Below are 21,928 nucleotides of genomic sequence, written 5' to 3' on the forward strand. Positions count from 1 at the left end.
GTGTAGGAGGGAGATATTTGTGTCTTTGAAGCAATGTATGGTATTCGAATAAAATTCTCATTAACAGTTCACCTACTTTGCAAAACAATATCGTGTTGATGGAAGTGGAACTGGTCCTAAAAGTGTAAGCTCGCCTTACGATCGTCAGCTCCTATAAGTGTAAGTACAGCTGATGGTAAAACAAGGGCAAAAAATAGCCTATGTTAAAGGCTGAAACAGTTTGGTGCATTTTGAGTTCTTTCTTTCTGATTCATGGCAAAAAAAAGGAGGAAATGGTCCTTATTCAGGACACAGCCATGGTTATAAAGCACCTCAGGCACCTCTCAAGTGCGATTAATGCTGAGGATCTCAGAAACCTCTCTATTTGTTATCATCTACCGCATGTCTAATTAGGTGAATGGCGATACACTAGTGAAAACAGGGATTTAGTCCCTGGTGCATTTGGAGCTTTAGACCTGGTTGTGCAACCGGGACTGCACAATCAGGACTAAAGCCCTCTATTTTTGGTCCCGGTTTAAATATAAACCGGGATTAAAGGGTCCTCCACGTGGTGCGGCCAGGGGGGTCGTGGTGGAGGACCTTTGGTTCCGGTTTCGTAAGACGAACCGGGATTAAAGGGTCTCTGCCGCAGCAAAGAAAATGTATGGTTCTCTGCCGCGCAGAGGTTTAGGGTGGAGCACCGTTTCTCTGCCGCGGTAGAGAAGCTAGCTATTTCTCTGTCGCGGCAGAGTTTCGGGGTTTTATGTTATTCATTCAAATCTGCAATGCATACATCACTCAAGAAACCACAAACATCGTCATGAATATATAGACATCATCATGAAATACAGTACACGTAATGCATGTTTACAATATAAAGTCGATCCTCTTTACCATATTCTTTAAAAAGAGTTAAGGCCGTTGCAATCCCAGCTTCCTCAGCGTTTGGACGGTGCCGTGGGGCCCGTTGTCGGTGTATTGGCTTCCATTCGGGTCTGGCCCGCTTCTGCATGGTTGCCGCGTGTTCTGTTCGGGCCTGGTTATCTCTTCCGTCGGCGTGGGGTGGAGGTTTGACCGACCATGTTCTTCCCTCTTCGCGTGCTAGATTTCGTCTCGATTCCGGCCGATTCTCCGCTGGTTGATCTTGCCTGCTGCGGTTCCTTTGCTCTTCTGGCGTTTTCTTTCTTTTGCACTGGCGAATCTTGCCTGTTCCTGTGCTAATCACGCTATTGTTTCGGCGATCTAGGTCTGGAGGGGCTGGTTCTTTGGTGGGATCCCTTCGCCTGTTCGTTCGGCCAGCGCGGCCGGCGCGGCCGGCTGGTTTCCCTGAGGTACGTACCTTCCTTCTTCTTGAGATTTTCCTCTTTCTTTTTTGGATGATTTATGTGCGTGCTGCTCTTTGTTCTTTGTAATAAGATATTTTTTCCCCTCTGAGATGCTGCTACGTTTTACTACCTGAGATGTGATTCGTAAAATCGTACTACCTCATGGCATCATTGAAGCGAGAAAAGGCTGATTAAGTTAGGAGTTGTACTGTAGGGCGGCACCTGTATCGATGTGGTTCCTGTATATGTTTTTCTCTGTACGAAGTTGTTGACCGGCTTAGTTGGATTTGTTTGCTGATCTGCCTGTATTTCCACCCCTAATATAATGCATGCCAGATTCGTGTTTTTATTGTTCATCTGCTACATTCTAAGCTGTCCTAATACAATGCACGTGGGGTAAAGGTGTTGTGCGTTTTAGTTGAAGTGCCTGAAATCGAGCCTGCAGTTACGACCTGTCAGCTAATGTGTGCTTTTATGAAAATAAATATGCTACTTTTCGTTACGCTGAATTTAGGTTGCGAGGCTGGTGATTATGGTTTTGCTATGCTTATCCGGAGAGGTAGGAATCTGGTTTAGCCTGCCTCGCTATGCTTACAAGCTTAGATCGTTTCAGAACATACTTGCAAACGTGGGTGATAAGAATTATCTTGCAGGTGATTTATGTGCGACCGTAGCTATTATACGTGGGGCATTTTTGTCATGTTATTTGTGTAGCTATTATTCAACTATGGTGACTTGTTTTTCCGTAATTGTAGATGTGATTGGCATAGTGACGGGTGTTTCTTCCCTTGTGAGCATCGATGTGAAGGGACATTCTACTTCTAAGTGCACTCTCTGCCTTACAGATACACGGTTTGTGGTCTCTGTCTCTGTCGTGTTAACATGCTGCTTACTTATATGTGCTGACTATATTTTCCATGCTGCGGGGATACTGCGGACGGTTGCACTGTGGGGAAGAAATGCGGAGGCCATAGATTTGGGTCGTTTGATAGAGGATAGTTCTAGAGAGCCTGTGGTTGCTTTAATAATGGGGTGCACCCATAAAAAGCAAGATTGTATGTTCGCATGCCTCTGTTTTTTGTTTCTTTGAGAGTGTTTGAGCTTGTGGATACCGAATTAATAATGTGTTAAATCTGTTTTCCTTGCGGTTGTTATAGCTGTGCTCAAGCTATCTACTAGCTATGGATCTCAGGTTTGCATCAACATGGATATCCCGGATATTGTCGCTTTGCGTGCTAGGTATTGAATCTTTACTTTTCTCACATGTTGTGGTTTCTTTTGATTTTCAATTTACTAGGATCTATCTGTTCTTTGCTTTGTATTGTAGGGGGGTTGGTCGCTGTTGCTGGTTGTTGTTTTATTTTTTTTCTTTTTTTCTCAACTGCGTTTTTTGTTGTTTTTGGTGGAGGTTGAGGAGGGGCTTCGTAGAAGTGATCTGTGTCCTGGTGTTTTGCTGTTGGGTAATGTGCCCTGTAGACCGCATCTGATAAATCCTGTAGTGTGTTCTGTTTTATGGCTCGCTCTTTTAGATGCGGTTAAAAGAGGTGTATATATATCAGATATGTGGAGATAGGAATAAGATCTATGTTGCGAGGATTAATTTCATAAATTAGAAATTGAACATTGGGCCACTTAGAGAGTCTGTGGGAGCTGTGGCTATTTTTTAGGTAGGTTCTCTATTTTTTTGAGGAATATTGCTTCTTGGTGACGGGCAGTTCTGATTATGTATATTAGTTGCTTGATATTACCTGTTAGTGGATGCTGGTATGATATTTATTGACATTTTGATGCTTTCAATTTTTTTGGTAAGCCATCGTGATCTGATTGGTAATAAGGGTTGTTAAATGTGTGTGCGGTTGGTAAATCCATAAGGTCGTGGAAAAGTTTAGGCTATGTTTCCTTAGCAGTATGCCATATATGGTTTGTTTGTAGTAGGGCGTTATATTATTGTCTATGAAAGAGGTTAGGAAATGCATATATAGTTGGGTCATAGTTAGATTTGCAGAATCGTTTAGGTGCTGCAAATATTTTGAACAAATGAGAGTGTGTTTTACCAGTTTGTTTAATTCATATGTTAGTGGCATTATGTTTCATAGTTAGTAAGGCTTATTGTGAGAGTAGGATGTTTGATGTGTTGTCGAAAAAATTAAGTGAATAGAGTGTGATAAAGTTAGTCCTTGGTGGTTGCTTAGAAAGAAGGATGTGAGCCGCAGTTAGTAAGAATGTTTATTAGTGGCTAGGGTTTTCTGCATTAAACTACATTTTATACTGTTACCATATTCGTTTTGTGTTGTCTGTTTTACGTTTCTTACGAGAATTACTCTTGGTTTCTTTAAAGTGGCACTGGCGTGCATGAGAAGGTTACTATTCTGTGTTTTTTGAGTGGTGTTCCTATAATACAAGATCATCAGATTTTTTTATTTGCAGTTTTTAGTTCGTTACTCTTCTGTTGTCGGTTTGTCATATGCAGGCTGGTAGGATCTCATTATCCAATTGAGCTTATTATGGAAAGGGGCCGGCGATATGAGTCTGACGAGATTCAGGTCGTCACCGTGCCAGAGATGTCTGCTATGAACCCGCATGTTGCATCGGTACGCAGTTTGTGATCCTGAGTTTGCTCGGTTATGTGCGTTGGGATGTTGATGCCATGTCATTTCTGCAAGGCAAGAGATTTCAGAGCAAGATTGTGATTGATGGTGTCCAGCCTAACAAAGGATGGTGGTTCTTGTCCTGTGATGATTGTAATTGTAAGGCGTATGAGGAAGGATCTGTCTATAGGTGTAACAGAGAAAGGTGTTCTTGCAAGAGTGCAAGCCCAAGGTCAGTGTCTGTCGCTTCTTTTCGCATGGTATTTTTGATAAAGTTGGTATCATTTTTGGTGTTGTTTTATAGGTTTTGTCTCCCTTTGGTGGCGTCTGGAGACGAGGTTTCGGTAGAGATGGTTTTCTTTGGTGATGTGGCGCGGGATTTAGTTGGCAAACCTGCTGAAGTCCTGGTTGCTGAGAACTGCTCACTGATTTCTAATGTGCCTGCAGAAATAGCTTCTTTAACGGGGAGAAGCTATGCTGTTGATGTCTGTGTGTCTCGGTATTCTTTTCGTGCTGAAGATATTGGGTTCCGGGTCCTTAAGTTCTATCCTCCGGGTAGTTCCGTGTTCGTTGGGCTGGAAGCTTCGCTCATAGCTGCTAGAAAAGCACCTCGGCAAGCTCGGGTGATTCCGGTCAAAGTTCTCCCTGCCACAAAATAGGTTCTGTTGCAATCTTGCTTTTCTTAAGTTAATTAGTTTGAGTTTAGTTTCTGATGGATTTGTGCTTACCTGGTGTTGATTCTGAAGGTTCTGGAAATGTCGGGACTCAGGCAGTGTCTGGTGCTTCTGCTGAAGCAGCTGGTGCTTCCGCTGATGATACAGTCTCGCGTACTCCGCCACCTCCAGCTACTGTGGTCTTTGTGTATATGATGGATCTGTTGTTGATTTAGTCTGCTAGCTCATGTCGCTGATTTTTTTACTCCATCCGAGAAGCATCCGGTTGACATTGAGCGAGTGTGAGGATTTGGGTGGTGGTGATTCAGGTTTTCCTCTCGGGAAATGCTTCGAGAAGAAGTGTGTATAATGAAGGGCTATACAAGGCTAAGCCTGATTCAGACAAGATGATAGCCTGGGTTAAATATGACTTGCCAGCTAGAGAAAATCCCTTTGGGTTTAAGATTAGGAAAACCTATGGGGGGCCCCGACGGTCGGAGCCAGATGCTTGGGAAAGTCTGGGTAAAGCGCTAATCCAGGAAATCATGTTGGAAACAGGGTACAATGTAGATGATGTAAACTATCGTTTTGCAATGTGGCTTGTAGCCAGTTTGCTAAGTTGCATCGCATTGCTGGATTGGCGACTCTGATGGCACATTGTGCTCGAGAAAGAGATCGCGAGGCCACCGAGTCATTGAATAAAGTGAGGGAAAAACTTTTGTCTATATGCCTTCGGTATGACGATGTGCTTCCTTTTTCTAAGGTTAAAGAGGCAGGTGATGGTAGTGTGTTATCTGGACGTATGGAAGAGCTGGCCAGGGAGTTGGTGAACCTAGCGCAGGGCGACGACGAACTAGGATTGGACAGGTGTGGACTAGGAGGTATATCCTGTGTTTTATCATTCTTCAGATGTTTGTTCTTTTCTCTGTTGTCGACGTTCCTGAGTTTCGATGTTTTGTATTTACAGGTATGTAGATGTTGTCTGTCATAGATGTGTCCAGGTGCTCATGTTTGTGGACGATTGCCAGTGCGCTTTTTGCACTTGGTGTTGGTCTGTTCGTAGGTGTGTTAGATTCAGCCGACTTAAGGGAGGATGCAGGTGTGTTTTGGGGCTGATGGTCGGCTGCGGCAGGTTTGTTGGTGTGTCGTTTAATACACGTGTTTAGTCGCGTGAGGTGTGCTTTTGCCGTTCTGTAATTAGGACGATGTATCGCTTTATGTGGAAGCTGATGCATGGTTTTATGTGGCTTTGTGATTTTCTGCACGCCCTTTTGTGTAATGTATCACTGTATGTATGCGAGGTATGGCAGAACAAACTGTAGGTTAATGTGGTTTGGTATTTTGCTTGATTTAGAGAGAACTCAGAGTAGTTATGTCCTCTTATCTGGTTTTACACTCTCACCTTCAGTTGAATGATTTGTGCGAAAATAGAAAAATACTATGCGAAGAGGCTTTACTTGATGGGCTGGCTGGTATTTTGCAAGCGTGAGAAGCAGAGAGACAGAGTCCATCAGTTCGTTTTTGTGTTAGTTTCTGCAGAAGGCTGTGGTCTATCCTACCGTTCTTACTGATTTTAGGTGACTATGAAAGGAAGTTGTATAAAGGATTTGCCACAGGTGCTTCGTACAAACGCTTACAGGGATTTTTCACAGCTGCTTACATGTGAACCTATAAAGTAGAATAATTGCTGCTGCAAAGATTACATGCGTGGCGTCGGCTATGCGCACATGAACTGACCGTGTACTTAGCTGTCCATTACTCTGTGCACGCGCCGTGATGCCTACGGGCGACGACGACGGAACCTGTCGAGGGCATGTACCAGGTGGTCCATCCAGCCGGTGAGGACACGATCAGCGGCTTCGGTTGGTCCGACCTCTTCGTTCGCCTGTCGTATGGAGCGTGTGTTATTCGGTGCCCTGCGAGGGCCGTCGCGTACCAGGCTGGGCCTCGTGGGAAGCACGGACGCTCCGAGTAGCCATGGTGTCCATGGATCTGCGCATCGTGGCCATCTGGTTGCGTGCTTGGCCGACCCATGCATAGTGGTGCTCACCGATGGTTACCCGTCGGCGACCTCTCGAGTTCTTGGAGCAGCCGTTCTGCCGCCTCTTCCTCAGCTTCATCACGATGAGCACGCTCGCTGCTGGCGCCACGCAGCGCTTCGAAGCAACCTTCGTGGCAGTCTAGGGGCAAGTCGCTCTGCACGATGGCAACGAAGCCATGGTCAACCCATTCCGTGCGGTATACGGGCGCGCCGGCGCCCACCCTTTCCAGTGCTTGCGCTAGCATATATTTTGTCGATATATGACTATATTTTGCATCTGCGATAGATTACAGGATATATAGTATTCTCCTGTTTGTATATAAAATATTAATCTTCCTAATTTTGGATGAATATCCATGTTTCCAAACACTAGAACTTTTTATAATCTAAAACCTCGAAGGTCTAAAACCACCGTAAATAATTATGTTAAGGTTTGGAGGGTGGCTTCTTCTTCTAGAATTCATGAAAATTACAAAACAATACATGAGTGTAACTCCAGGTCAAACCAGGTAAAAAATCATGATTTCCAGTACTCCTTCCGTCTAAAAACCATGTGTTTCGGTCACAACACTTCCTCTATCTGTGCACGCAACACAAAAACGTCTCCAACGGAGCGATGCAAACAGACGCCGAACGACCGTTTATGTTCGCGGAGACCGAAAATGCGTTTGGTACACCTTCCAGCTGGACGACGCATAGTGATCGCGGACCGTCCGCAACGACGCAAATTTGAATCAAATATGCGCCTCGGATGCGTCCGAGCGGACGCTGCGGGGATGCGCAAAGCGCCCGCTCGCGTCCGTCGGACATTTCGTCGGGCCCGCCCGGCAGCGACCCAGGCTCGATGCGTCTTCTCAGCAGCGCCAGTACTGGCGCAGAGGCGTCGCTTTGGCAGTCTGCGGCCGCATAATGGCGATGTCTCCATGGCGCGTGGTTGTCGCCTACCTCTGCGCATGAAGTAATGGTGACGCCACGCGTGCCGCAGCCGTCGCCCGCTTCCGGCCTATATAAACAAGGGCGCGCGCATCTCATCTCCTCCCACACTAAACTCTAGCCACCGCACAACCTCCACCGTAGCGCCGCTGCCGCTCAATCTCCACCTTTGCCACCATGAGCAGCGCCGGCCGCGTCCAGGCCGCCGCGCCTCCACCTCCACCTCCAACTCCACCTCCCCCGGCCTCAAGCTCCGACGAGGAGTTTGACGACGATGACAACACCGACGACCTCCTCGACCCAGTCAGGGACGCCAAGTTCCTGGCTGACGTGTAGAAGGAAGCGAGAGGAGGAGCGAGCGGCCCACGCAGCGTTCGACGCCGAGATGGAACACCGCGGGGTGGCGGCCGCCGCAGCCGCGGAGGACAACGACTCCGACATCCTATGGTCTTCGATGATCTCGGTGCGCCTACCCCGGAGGAGAAAGCGGCGGAGCAGAGGGCGTTAGTCGACTCCTTCCGGACACTCAAGAAGGCCGAGGACGCCGCGAACGAGAGGCTGCGTCTATGCTCGCTAAAGGACGCGGTGGCGCACCGAGCCCTAGCGGCCGCACGGCAGACGAGGGAGCGACGCAACAACCGGGCTGGGCCAAGTAGTCTAGGTTTCTATAATTACTTTGTATAGTTTCTATGTAGTAGATTATGCTTTCCAAATATGTTTAAAAATTAAAAATGGGTCGCCCCGCTAGAAGCACACCTAGACACAAACGACCGCGCGTTCAAAATATGTCCGCGGGGCGACATAAACGGCCGCTTGCGATCACTTTTGTCCGTCCGATATGCGTCAACCCGTTGGAGATGCCCTCACACACAAATGTACTAACCAAACTGTGAACACATATGGAAAACGCAAAGAAGAGGCACGGAAGCACGCCTGGCAGCCGGCGCAGCGAAGCGCGCTACCCATCTAGTCTATTTCATATCCCTAATGTCATATATGAACTCCCGATGGTATGCTCCAGTTCAAGATATGACATCCCTAACTAAGAATTCTGTAAATTCCTCTTGAATTGCTCATATGCGATCCACCGTTAGCGGAGAGTCCCGCACGCGTTCCATCTAATTTAAAAATAAGAAGATCAATATATATGAATGGAACTAAATACAATTTATGGTAATAAAAAAAGATTGAGAAATATTGTTCACGTACATGAAAGGCATGTATAGCCGTCTCTGGGTCCAGGTGACAGGCCATCTCTCGAATGAATTCGCAAACGTAGTATCCACATAAGTTATTCCTGGGTTCCTGCTTCAAACACTTTACGAAAAAATAGTTCGATCAAACTAATAATCAAGCATGGTAATGAAACAAAATATCAAAGAGATTCACGGACATAGTTATAGTACTACTTACAGGGCGATCTTGAAATATAAGTTCCGGTTTCCATTCACCCGGAGCAGTCTTGATGAACCGTTTCCAAGCCATGTCCGTGAAAGAAGAAATGAGTAAATGAGTTATTAATTACTTGATATCAGAAAATGAGAACATAAGATGTCGATACATGGCGATATTGTTTGAAATTACTTCTGGAGCAGGGGGCGATCGAGTTCGCCCATTGCCGATGCTCTTTACGTTTCGAGTCCATGACAAGTACTACTCCTTTCTCAAGCTAAATGACTAGGACAATATAGTAGAATCTGCGCATGCATAACGCAGAGGATTAGTTAAGACTTAACATCGAGTAAGCGAAACCGAATATGTATAAGACAATAACACTCACTGTAAGTTGTAAGGAAAGAATATTTCCAATTTGTTTTGTTGCTTCTGTAAAAACATTAGAAAATTATCCTCTGTGTCCTTGGGGAATTTGTTTACCGGACATCATGAACGGTGTTTGGGTCAATGAACCAAATGTCATAGAGTCCGCCACTTTTGCATTCGAGCATCTTCATTCTTCATAATATATAGCGTATAAAAGAATATAGTGAGGATAATTGTTAGTGCAATGAACAAGCTGAGGTAGAGACTTAATTACATAAATAAATAACTTACAGGCAGTAGCAACTCATGAGAGTTTTATCGAGAGCGTCTTAATTGAATAACTGAAATGTTCTTCAAAGTCAATGTTTAGCTCCTAGTTTCCCCGGAAGTAATGCTCATCTTTAATTCCCACTGTGAGTACGATCTTTGACTCCCTACAGGCTTGCATGTACCAGTCATGCAACTTTCGTATCTGAGTCCCTAGAAGCGGGAGCTGGTCAGGTCTGACAAGAGGTTGCCCGTATGTGTATGTGTATGTGAGTTAGCCATGGGGAAGTAACCTTCGTACTGAATGGATGCTCCAAGATCTCTAGCCGCCCGTTTGAAAATATATGCCATCTCCGGATCATCATAGGAGTGCATGATCAAGGGGGGTACCGATTGATTTTCCTGTTGTCCGAGCTGGGCAATTGTTTCCCCTTTTAAGGGTCTACATCCATACTTTCTCTCATAATCCTCTCTAGAGGACTGTCCAAGAGAGCGGTCATAATCAGTTGTCAACTAGGCTTGCTTTGCTCTTGTCTTGGCAAAGTGCCTCACTATATTCAGAGGTATAAACAGCTTTGGCCGGGGCTTCTTCGGTGCAAAATGAGCCTTCATCTGGGCCATTGCATTTTCGTTGTTTTTCTCATCAGTCCTCTCGTATGGTAACTTCTCAGGAGTCTTAGACCTCTTCGGAGCTGATCATCTCTTCGGAGTTGTAGTACTTGCCGCGGTACTCTTCCTCTTTTGTTGAGTCTTCTTATGCGGCAGAGTCGGCGGAGTCTCCTAACGAGGAGGAGGCGGCGGAGTATGCTCACACAGAGGAGACTGCGAAGGCAGTGGAGGCGATGGAGGCGGTGGAGACGGCGAAGGCGGCGGAGAATGAGCTGGAGGTGGCCTGCTTGGCTTTGAACCTGGAAGCACAATGCATTCCTTTCGCCATAGAACGGTGGTTCTAATGGCTTCTCCCAGTTCAGTCACTTCCCCATCTTCACCTGCAGGGTGGTCAAGCATCAACGGCTCATATCCTGCCATCACTTCATCCACCCCCGCAACAGCATAGCCATCTGGAACCGGCTGGCAGTGGTAAGTTGTCGTAGGTAAGACATACCCGACCGCCGCCTTCATGGATATGTTCACAACTTTTACATGCAGCTCACAAGGACGGCTCTATGTGATATCATCCACGGGGTAGCGAGGAGCCAACATCACCTGATCACCATAACTAGTATCGAGGTGCGTGGAAGCAACACTGGTTTTCCGGTGCTGAGATTGTTGCGGGTTCATAGCATCGAATGCAGGATCTTCATGCTGCCCCTGAGATCGCTGGGCAAGTACTTCCTTAATCTGGGTCATTTGGGCCTGCTGTGACCTCACTTGTTGTTGCGTCTCCCTCAACGATTGCTCTAAGGACGCGAAGCGGTCTGCTTCCCTTGCCTTTCTCCTCTCATGGCTTTTATCAGGAAATCTCTTCCTTTCCTCGGGAAAGCCATACTTCCACGGAAGGGAGCCTTTTGTGCATCGTGCTCATCCATCGTGTTCTTTATTCCCAAGGGCGCGTGTTAGCTCGTCGTTCTCTCTTTCGGGATGGAACCTCCCCTCCCACACGCCCTTATGTGCAGCTACAAGGTCTTCAGCAGGTTTTTTGAGATGTTCTTTTTCCATAATACACTTCCCTGTTTCTGGGTCCAACTTTCCCCCAACCCCATAGACCACTCCTTCGCCCATTCGTCCCAATCTGTTGTCTCTATATTGATCCCTTTGTTGATCAGTTCTGGCTCAAGTGCCTCCCACTTGGCCCTGTTAGCATGGTAGCCACCTGGATCCGTAATATGGTGATATGTCTTCAACGAAGCATTTGCCTTATTTGTTCCCGACCTTTCGTAGCTTCATCTGAAAGCTTGACTTTCATGAATTCAGGCCAGTGATCTTTTATCTTGTCATGCGCACCACGGAAGTCCGAAGTCTTGTTTTTCTTGACATAGTCACAAAAAAATCTTTTCTTGTGGTTCTTGAATTGTCTCCTCTAACTTTTTGGATATCGGGATTCTCCTCTGGAGGTAGAGTGAAATGTGCCATGAGTTCACGCCAAAGGTTGTTTTTGGCTATATCATCGACATAAGTACCTTCTTCAACCTCTTTAGCATTTGTCTTGTGCCATTTTCGAACGGTGATCGGGATGCAATCCCTAACAACAACTCCGCATTGACTTACAAATAATCTTGTCGACTTCAAGGGAGCAGTCGGTTGGCCATCATGAGCGATTTCGATGATGTCGAACCTAACACCATCGCTCAACTTTTTGGTCGGGTCTCGCTTTGGCTTTACAGAAGATTGGCTCGATTCGGAGGGCTAAAACAGAAAGAATTCATTGTCATATATACAAATCAGTTAATCCATCTAGTCAGCAGCGGCTTAATTTATATACCTCGGTAGACTTTGAAATAACTAAGGTTCCAAAACTGTCATCTTCTCCTTCACCGGAGCCATTATCTTCTACCTCACCGGAGCCATCATCTTCTCTTCGGTCAAGATCCTCCTCCCTCACCGGAGTCATTCAGATACGTTGCAGTGACATCGGCATCTCCACCGGCTATGAGGTTCTCCATCAACTCTTCTTGTACTTCGTCTCTGTGAGCGTCCATAGTTTCTTCAACGACTTGCAAGTTATAGGAACCATCATATAATCACATACATAGATATTAGTTAAGGATAATGCACAAAATAGAAATTGGAGTTACATATATAGCCATTAATTAAGGATAATGTAGTGCTCAAAACAGAGATTGCAGTTACATATATAGCTCAGGTCCATTTTTTATTTAACTCTAATACATCACTACAAGACTCCCATGCATGAACCTCTCAACATCGTCCGGGTGTTGAGCCGCGGGCGGTGAACACCCAAAGATACGGAACAGTCACAGGATCATAGCTCATGTGAGATCCCTGCATAACCGCCCATGTGTTGGAATACATGCTGTCCAACACATGCATGTAACGGCGAATGTCCTCGTCCTCCTCTCTAATGCGGCAATGTACCACCTCCTCAAGGGGCGGCTCCCTCCGCGCCTGACGTGGGCATTACCCTACGGGTAACCAATGTTTCCCTACCCTGTATTTCCTAGTTGGAGGCCCATGAAGACACTCGGCGGCGAGATGGGCCGCTAGGACGGTGCAAAGGAAGATACCTTGGAGTACAAGACGCGGAAGAAACTGAACAAGGAAAGTCTAGAGATAGATCTACTGTAAACCTAGTCGTACTCGACTAAGCCTCTTGAGACCTGGCCTCCTATATAAAGGCCAGGAGAGGGGCTGTCGAGGGACACAATCAATCTTAGCGAATTTAGCCAACAAAAGTTTAGAGCTAGGTCTCCCTAGCGATTAGCCATCTCGACGAGATCTCAGCCGAACTATTCGGCACCCCATTGTAACCCATTATCATCATAATCAAGAACAGACAGGCAAGACGTAAGGGTTTTACCTCATCGAGGGCCCCGAACACGGGTAAATCGCTCTCCCCGCTTGTCCGTGAACCGATGTCTCGTGTCGCCTGCAGGATTCCATCAACCCTAAGCCCCTATCGGAGGGCATTGCCGAGGAGCACCCTCGACAATTGGCGCCGTCTGTGGGAACCCTGTCGGCACAAGGCAGGTCATCGGCAGTACCAGTCACGTCCGCGGCGCTCTTGCTCGAATCACCGACACCAGCAGAGCCAAGAGACTCGACCCGCTGCGGGACCTTCGAGTTCGCGCCGCACCGCGAAATATTTCACCCAACCCATGCGAGATCGTCCCGCAATATGGACGCTACTTTCGGCGGTGTCCGCTTCATCGTCGACTCTGGAGGTTTTCTTCGCCTCCCTACGGACAGCGCATCTGACCCGAAGGTCGCGGCTTCGGAAGACTTTCCTCAAACAGCAGCCCTAAAAGTTCTGCCCAGGGGCATACAAGAGAGCAATCGAGGAAGTTTCGACAACATAACAGGACAGAGGAAAAAACGAAAGGGCTCACACCGTGAGGAGGAAGGCAGAACAGCAGTTCATCTTCGACAGTTCGAGCAAGGATGCCACAACACATCATCAATCAGGGGCCGCACCCGTTCTCCGTACTTTTCGGCTACGGAGCAACTTGAGGCACCATGTTACCTCCACTCCTACATTGATCCAAAGGATGGTCGGGAGAAGTCCAGTCATTTGTTAAGGAACTGTCGACACTTCCTAGAAATTCGGCAGTTCTGTTATGATCTTAGAGCCGAAGCTATATCAAGAGTTCACATGATGGAGAAGAGAGCAAAGTCCTACGGCCATCCGCCAGAACCGTATGTACCAGAACCATACGAACCAATGGAAAAAAGACGAGTATGTACCAGCCGAAGTATTCCCAGAGCCACGCGGACAGGTCAACATGATCCATAAAACCAGCTTTTCAAAAAGGGAAATCAAGAAGTTCTCACGAGAAGTGAAGTATGCAGAAGTAGCTATGGTTGACACACCCGAATTCATCGACTGGTCGGAGCAAAGCATCTCCTTCGACGGGACGGACCACCCGAAAGCCGTCCCTAGACAGGTCATGCGGCCGCTTGTCCTTGAGGCGCGGATTGGGGGTACAATATGAGCAAAGTATTCATGGATGGAGGAAGTGGCTTGAACCTATTATTCGCCAACACCATGAGAGCAATGGGTCTAACAGTCGACATGCTAAGAGAGTCTGACACAGGGTTCCACGGCATCATACCGACTCGACCCGCTTATTCTCTTGGTAAGACATCGTTGGATGTAGTCTTTGGTACGCCCAGCAATTTCAGGAAGGAGAAGATCGAGTTCGAAGTAGTCGACTGGGAGTCTCAATATCACGCCAAGGAAGGAGAAGATCGAGTTCGAAGTAGTCGACTGGGAGTCTCAATATCACGCCATCCTCGGCAGGCCCGCGTTTGCCAAATTCATGGCCGTGCCTCACTATGCATACCTAAAGCTGAAGATGCCAGGCAACAACGGGACCCCAATAACCGTTCATGGGAGCTTTGCTCGATCAGACACCTGCGACAGGGAGTTCCGTAAGATCGCTTCGAAGTTCGGTGCCAAGGAAGAACTCAACGCCATTGACGCTGCTACAGATCACACGCAACCACCAGCCGACAACCGAAACGTAAGATCCGATGAATTCAATGCTACAAAGGAAGCCAAGAAGCTGTAGGTGCATCCCACAGATCCGAAGAAAACGGTCAATACGTCGGCTGACCTTACGGTCGCATAGGAAGGCGCGCTTATCGAGTTCCTCCGTGAGAGCTGGGAGATATTTGCATGGGAACCATTCGACATGCCAGGTATCCCCAGGGAACTCGCTGAGCACGCCCTTAATGTTGATCCGACGGCCAAACCAGTGCAGCAGTCAATGCGCCGATTTTCCGAACCCAAGAGAAGAGCAATTGGCGAGGAAGTCAATCGACTCCGTAAAGCAGGATTCATTCGAGAGCTCAAAGAATCCGAGTGGGTGGCCAACCCTGTCATGGTGCCCAAAAAGGACACCACCGCTCTGCGTATGTGTATCGATTACACCGGCCTCAACAAACACTGTCCGAAGGACCACTTCCCGCTGCCCCGCATCGATCAGATAGTCGACTCCATAGCCGGATGTGATCGCCTATCCTTCCTTGATGCGTACTCCGGATACAATCAGATCAAGCTGAAGAAAGAAGACCAGGAGCTAACCGCGTTCATCACCCCACACGGCGTTTTTTGTTACAACGTCATGACCTTCGGGTTGAAAAACGCAGGAGCGACTTATCAACGTTGCATGCAGGCTTGCCTTGGAGAGCAGATCGGGAGGAACATCGAAGTCTACATCGACGATATCGTGGTGAAAATGAAGCACGCTGCTACTCTCGTCGATGATTTGCGGGAAACTTTCGACAACTTAGACAAGTATAAAATCAAGTTGAACCCCAAAAAATGCTTCTTTGGAGTACCAGGAGGACAAGTACTCGGGTACTTCATCTCTGCCAGGGGGATCGAAGCCAACCCCACGAAGATCAAAGCTATACTCGATATGGAGCCGCCAAAGAATCTGCACCAAGTGCAGCAACTGGCAGGACGACTAGCAGCGCTCAGCAGATTCATCGCCAAGCTGGGCGAAAAAGCTTTGCCCTTCTACAATTTGATGAAAAAATCAGAAAAGTTCGAGTGGACAAAGGAGGCGCAGGAATCCTTCGACAAGGCTGAAGGAAATCTTGTCGACATCTCCGGTCCTTGTAACCCCCCGCGAGAAGGAAACATTGCTCATGTACATAGCCGCAACGGCCCAAGTCTTTAGCAGCGTCCTGGTCGTCGAAAGAGAAGAAACGGGGAGAGTTCACGGCGTACAGAGGCCCGTTTACTACCTCAGTGAAGTACTCACACCCGCAAGACAAAGATATCCCCATCATCAGAAGCTGGCATACGCAGTATGGAGGTCAGCCCGCAAGTTACGGCATTACTTCACAGAGCACCCGATTATCGTCGTGAGCGAAGCACCACTGAAAAGCATAATGACTAACCCGGAGGCCACAGGTCGAGTGTCCCAATGGGCCATCGAGTTAGCACCACACGACATAACCTACGTCAATCGAACAGCAGTAAAATCCCAAATCCTCCCAGATTTCGTGGTAGATTGGATCCAATCACAGACGCCGAGCGACACCCGACATGTCGGGGTCATGGGTAATGTACTTCGATGGGTCAAAACGGAGCACGAGTGCGGAGGAGCGGGAGTGGTGCTGATATCACCACAGGGAGATAAGATGAAGTATATACTACGTATGAACTTCTCTCTGCCGACGAACAACGAAGCAGAATACGAAGCGCTACTGCATGGGATGAAGATGGCCAAGGCGTGCGGGGCAACTCGTCTAGAGATCTATGGAGATTCAAACTTAGTGGTACAGCAGTCGATGAACCTGTGCGACGCGATCGACGACAACATGATCGCCTATCGGCAGCTGTATCGAATATGGAAGCTAAATTCGAAGGATGCGAGCTCAAACACATCGGCGGAGCTAGCAATGAGGAAGCCGACACTTTGGCAAACATCGGGTCCATGTGCTCCCCTATCCCGGACGGAGTGTTTTACGAGGTGATCACTCAGCGATCAATAAAAGAAAAGACGTCGGCACCTCCAAAACCGTCGGCTAATGAATTGGAGGCGAGTTCGCAGCAAGCTGCCGAAGAATCTCTAACTCCTCCTGCCGAACAAGCCCACCTCCTCGAGCCACTATGGACCAAGCCGTTCTTAGCGTATCTAGCGAGACAGGAGTTACCAGAGGATCCGGTAGAAGCGAGACAAATCGTTAGGCGGTCGAAAGCCTTCACCATAGTAAACAGTGAACTCTACAAGCGCAGCATTTCCGGTATTTTCCAAAGATGCATCGCCATTGACGATGGAAAAGCACTGTTGCGAGAGATACATGAAGGAACCTGTGGACATCACGCAGGAAGTAGGGCCCTCGTGGCGAAGGCCTTCAGGGCGGGATTTTACTGGCCAACAGCGGCGTCGGATGCTCGATACCTGGTCATGAAATGCGACCCCTGTCAACGGTTTTCGCCAAAACCACACGCCCCGGGACAGATTTGATGACGATACCACTAGCATGGCCCTTCGCTCAATGGGGACTCAACCAAGTTGGACCATTGCCAAGGTCATCACCTGGAGGACACACGTACTTACTGGTCGCAGTCGATAAGTTCACCAAGTGGGTCGAGGCAGTACCTGTACGGAATCAAAAAGCTAAAACAACGGTCCAATTCTTCAAAGGAATAACCTGTCGATTCGGAATGCATCACAGTATCATAACAGACAACGGAACCAACTTTGACTCCAAAGAGTTTCGGAAATTTTGCAACGACGGAGGAATCAAACTGAAGTTTGCATCAGTGGCCCATCCACAGACCAATGGCCAGGTGGAAAGAATCAACGGTCTCGTAGTGGATGGCCTCAATAAACGCCTTATCGAGTGCGAGCTGGAGCACGGGTCGAAGAGTTACCATCCGTACTCGGAGTTTGCGTACTACACCTAACGGTCGACACGAGTACACCCGTTCTTCTTGGTGCATGGAGCCGAGGCGGTCCTGCCAGCCGATGTTCGGTTTGAAGCACCTCGAGTAACAGCATACACGGAATCCTCTTCCAATATTGCACTACAGGACGCTGTAGACCTCCTCGACGAAGCACGAGACATTGCCTTGGCAAGAACGACGGTATACCAGCAGGCGTTGAGAAATTATCACAGCCGATGAATACGCAGTCGAAGCTTTAGGGTCGGGGATATGGTACTTCGGTTGAAGCGGGAGAGATCCTTGAAACTTGAATCTCCATGGGAAGGACCATACATCGTCACCGAAGTGATACCGGGAGGAGCCTATCGACTCAAGAACCCGGCCTCGGGGAAAAGATGTTGAAAATCCATGGAACATCGCACACCTACGACGGTTTTATACATAGGATACGATTGTCTCTAATTATTCTACAACCCTTAAGGTCGCTTTTGCATTATGAATAAAAGTTCTAATCAGGTTTTCTACCTTTTTTCTTGCCCCAGGCCTTATCATCCGAACATACCGTATGGGGCCCTACCATTGGCTCTTACTCCCATCGGGAGCGTTGGCCTAAAAAAAACACTTACACAGTGTCATTAATTAAATACTCTCAACGGGAGCTAAGGTTAATGATGCGTAAAAGAAAACAACCAATCCAAGCCTCGGAAAAATACACGAGTGCTGCAGTCGATGGTTACATTATCACAAAACAAGGCTCAAACCGGTGTACCGCGTGACGAAGCCAAGCGTCTAATTCCCTCGGCTAAGTCGATGGGTCTCGCTCCTACAAAAACTTACATACAGGCTTCGCAATAACATTGCATAATTCAACGAAGTCGTCGAGAGAGCAGGCTGAACTGATCACTCAGCCGCCCTTGACAATAAAATCAAACTAACATAGCGTGCAACGCACGCAACAAACTCATACAAAGCAATCTTATGCAGGTATAAGGTTATTACATTCATAATCGGGCTCCCCGGTCCCAGTGGGCCTTCAGCTCCTTTTCGAGGCATGACTCCATCCGATAAACGATGGTATAAGCAGGACCTCTAGCAACATCATAGTACTGGCCTAAATTCCTCTCAGTGTTTGCCACGGCTTTCAAGTCTAAAGACGGATGGCACGCCAATATCGAAGCAAAGGCAAGCTCGGCACCGGCCGAGAAGTTCCTTTCGCACCAAGCTGTCGAATCCTCTCGGGAGACTTGAATCGAGTGAACGGGCCGAGATAAGGTTTCGGGTGCTTGGTCCAGAGGGAATAAGGTGTTCCAAACCATCGTGAGATGAGCATGGTACTTATTGAAGTAGTAATGCGCCTTCTCCACCCGGTACTTAAACTTCGCCATGACAACGGCCTTCAGACGGTGCAGCCACAAACCGTGCGTTGGGTGCGCAACGTCGGTCATCGCCTCGACCTCTTCGTGGATCTTCTTGTTCTCCTCAGTTGCATCTGAAGCTACAACTGGAAAAGGGGCGAATGTCAATTAAAAAGAACATTTAAGCTATGCCAGAATTCAGAAGATGAGCTAATACTTACAGCCCAAACTTTCGGTAGCAATATGAAGACCATCGAGAGCATACTATTCGATAGCAGTCGCTATCTCTCCCTTTTTCTTCACCAAGGCTGTCGTCGCGCGAAGAGAAGTAATGTCTTTATTTAGACAAGACACTTGGTCACGTAAGCGGCGAATAAGGCTTGATTCATCGTCACTCGAAGGGTTTGGAAAAAGCTCGGCACGGGAAGAAGATGAAGGAATCTGCGATACGGTTCCCGGTTCGAGACTAGCATTGGCATAAAAACTCCCATCGGGAGCGCTTAGCATACATTGTACAGACAAAAGGATGTTCGAATTGGCAACAGAGCCGAATTTTAATTGAACTACGTCAAGTTACGGATGATCTTATTTACAACAAGACAAATAACAGTTCAAGGGTTTGGTGACGATGAACCATGGGCAGACTCAGGAACAGGCTTGGCTTGTGCTTCATCCACTAGCTTCAGAAGTTGGTTGGCACAAGTTATTTCCGACCTTTTGAAAGGCTCAAGGTCGACCAGATGGTTGTCATCATCAACAGGCAATACCTTAGAAAACTTCTCCAGTTCTGACCCCATCCCATGGCCCATAAGCAATTGAAAAGTAAGAACCGCCCCAACCAAGCGGCTACGGCGTTTCAATACCTCCACGGGCTCGGAAGGATCAACAAGGAAAGCATCCGCCATCTCGTCGAGAGTCTTGTCCTGCTTCATCTTCGGGAAAATCATCGAGTAGAGCCTCGACAACGCTCCTTTGGCCTTTTGCATAAGTCCAAGGACCTGGACATTAGACTCAGCGGCAAGTGACAAGGCATCGGCTGTAGAGTCCTCCCGAAGCTGATGACATCGGCTGACAGTTATGTCGGCGGCCTCTGAAAGAAAGACATGTCAGTAATCAATGAAAAAAAAACACCAAGAAAGAAGCGGAATACCATGGGTTTTACCTAATAAATCCTTGATGGATTCGCGGAGGACGCCTTCCTTCTTGTCGACTGCAGCCGCCGCTGCACGCCTGGCATCTTGTTCATCCTTCATCTACCGCTTCAGCCTCTTCACTTCCTCCTTCAGCGAGGCGTTCTCATTCTTGGCGTCGGTAGTAAGCCTGTTGGCCTCAAGCACCTGGTCAGCCGAAGATTTGACGGCCTTCCGAAGTTGGGAGTTTTCGGCCTCGAGGAGGGTGAATTGCTCAGCGAAATCCGCCACGGCATCGACTGTAACGTAAATCGGATGCAACCAGAGAAATCAAGAGGAATCAATTGACAGAAACTCGGCAAAGCAAGATAGATTAAATACTTACATGATCGCGGCCAGCCGACGGAGTGGGAGCATCGCCAGGAGGAATGACTTTCGATACTGGAATCTTCTCCACACCCGTTCGCGAGGGAGGTGTCGACTTGGCGGGAGAAGGATTCGACTCCTTAGCCGTTGCTGCTCTCTCAGAGGCTAACTTGGCCCTCTTCGCGAGAGGAACATCATCGTCATCAGAGCTACTTAAGAACAGTGCACGGTTAGCATGCAGAATGACAGGAAATAAATCAAGAAAAGAGTATAGATGCTCACAGGTCCAGATCATCTTCGCCTGCGAAGAAACTTGTTGAACTCTTCTTAACAGGAGGAGGCGAAGCAGCTTCATCGGCATCATTATCTCCTCCGCTAGGACTTGATTCAGCCGTTGTGATAAAATCGTCGCGTATCTGCTTACGACGTCTGCTCCTGAGGAAGGCATCATCTTCGGCAGCTTCCTCCTCTTGGACATCGCTGTCCTCAAGGGCATGCTGAGCATCCTCGGTTCCCTCAGAATCATCATCATCATCCTCTAGTACCACACCGCTCTCGGGTGTGGGAGGATAACATTGAGCAACGGTGGGAGCCTGTCGAAGAAAAGAAACTCGTAAGACACAACAGAAAAAGAAGTAATAACAGCAAGCGGAAAAAGACAGGGGATTACCTCGGTCGGAAGATGGTCAAAGTCGTAAGGAGGACAAGCCGATGTCAGGATGATGTTGTCCTTCATGCTGAGGCACGTCAGCCGACGAACCTCGTCCCAAAGCTCATCTGCCGACAGGTCGGCAGAGCTGATCCTCGAATTGTCGGTCTTGCCGGTGTATAGCCATAACTGGTGGGGTCGAGACATCAGCGGTTGCACTCGATGTTGTAGGAACACTGAAACTACTTCAGTGCCGCACATCGTCAACCCTCCCGCGTTCTTCAAGACGATGACCCGCTCAAACAGTCTGTCGGCTATCGCCCTTTCTTCGGGAGAAAGGGCGTTTCGCTAGGACTTTTTCTTCTGAGCCACCAGGACATCATCAAAATGAGGAAGATTTGAGCGCCGCCCGGGCACTATGGGGTCGCGTAGATAAAACCACTTGTTGCGCCAGCCCTGGACGGACTCCTTCATTGGATAGTCAAAGTAGTTGACCTCCTTCCTAACAACAAAACCAACGCCACCTACGACGGGGGGGCCATTGCTGCCGTTGTGGCGCTTCACGTAGAAGATCTTCCTCCAAAGACCCCAGTGAGGGTCAATGCTGAGGAAGGCCTCGCAAAGAGTGATAAAGATAGAGAGATGGAGGATGGAGTTTGGGGTCAGCTGCCAGAGCTGGATCCCATAAAAGAAAATAAGGGAGCGAAGGAATTCGTGGGCCGGAAGAGAAAGGCAACGAACATAACAGTGAAACCCTTCGGGGGCTTTGGGCGAGAAACCGCACCTGGAAGACGAATATCAGCTTCAGATGCAGAGATGAAGCCGAGGGCGCGCAGCCTGTTGATGTCGCGGTTGGAA

At 48.0% G+C, this 21,928-nt stretch overlaps 1 protein-coding gene across 1 annotated transcript; it reads left to right on the plus strand.

Moving 5' to 3' along the window:
- The first annotated feature begins 2,253 nt into the window (after nucleotides 1–2,253).
- LOC124648024 lies at nucleotides 2,254–4,493 on the plus strand. The gene is made up of 6 exons (XM_047187859.1): nucleotides 2,254–2,359; nucleotides 2,462–2,543; nucleotides 3,775–3,895; nucleotides 3,973–4,124; nucleotides 4,197–4,433; nucleotides 4,487–4,493. Exons 1-6 carry the CDS (start codon nucleotides 2,332–2,334, stop codon nucleotides 4,491–4,493), a joined length of 627 nt encoding a protein of 208 aa, XP_047043815.1. The 5' UTR covers nucleotides 2,254–2,331.
- Nucleotides 4,494–21,928: the final 17,435 nt, after the last annotated feature.

This window comes from Lolium rigidum, chromosome 1 (genome assembly GCF_022539505.1).
Source record: "Lolium rigidum isolate FL_2022 chromosome 1, APGP_CSIRO_Lrig_0.1, whole genome shotgun sequence".
Taxonomy (NCBI): Eukaryota; Viridiplantae; Streptophyta; class Magnoliopsida; order Poales; family Poaceae; genus Lolium; species Lolium rigidum.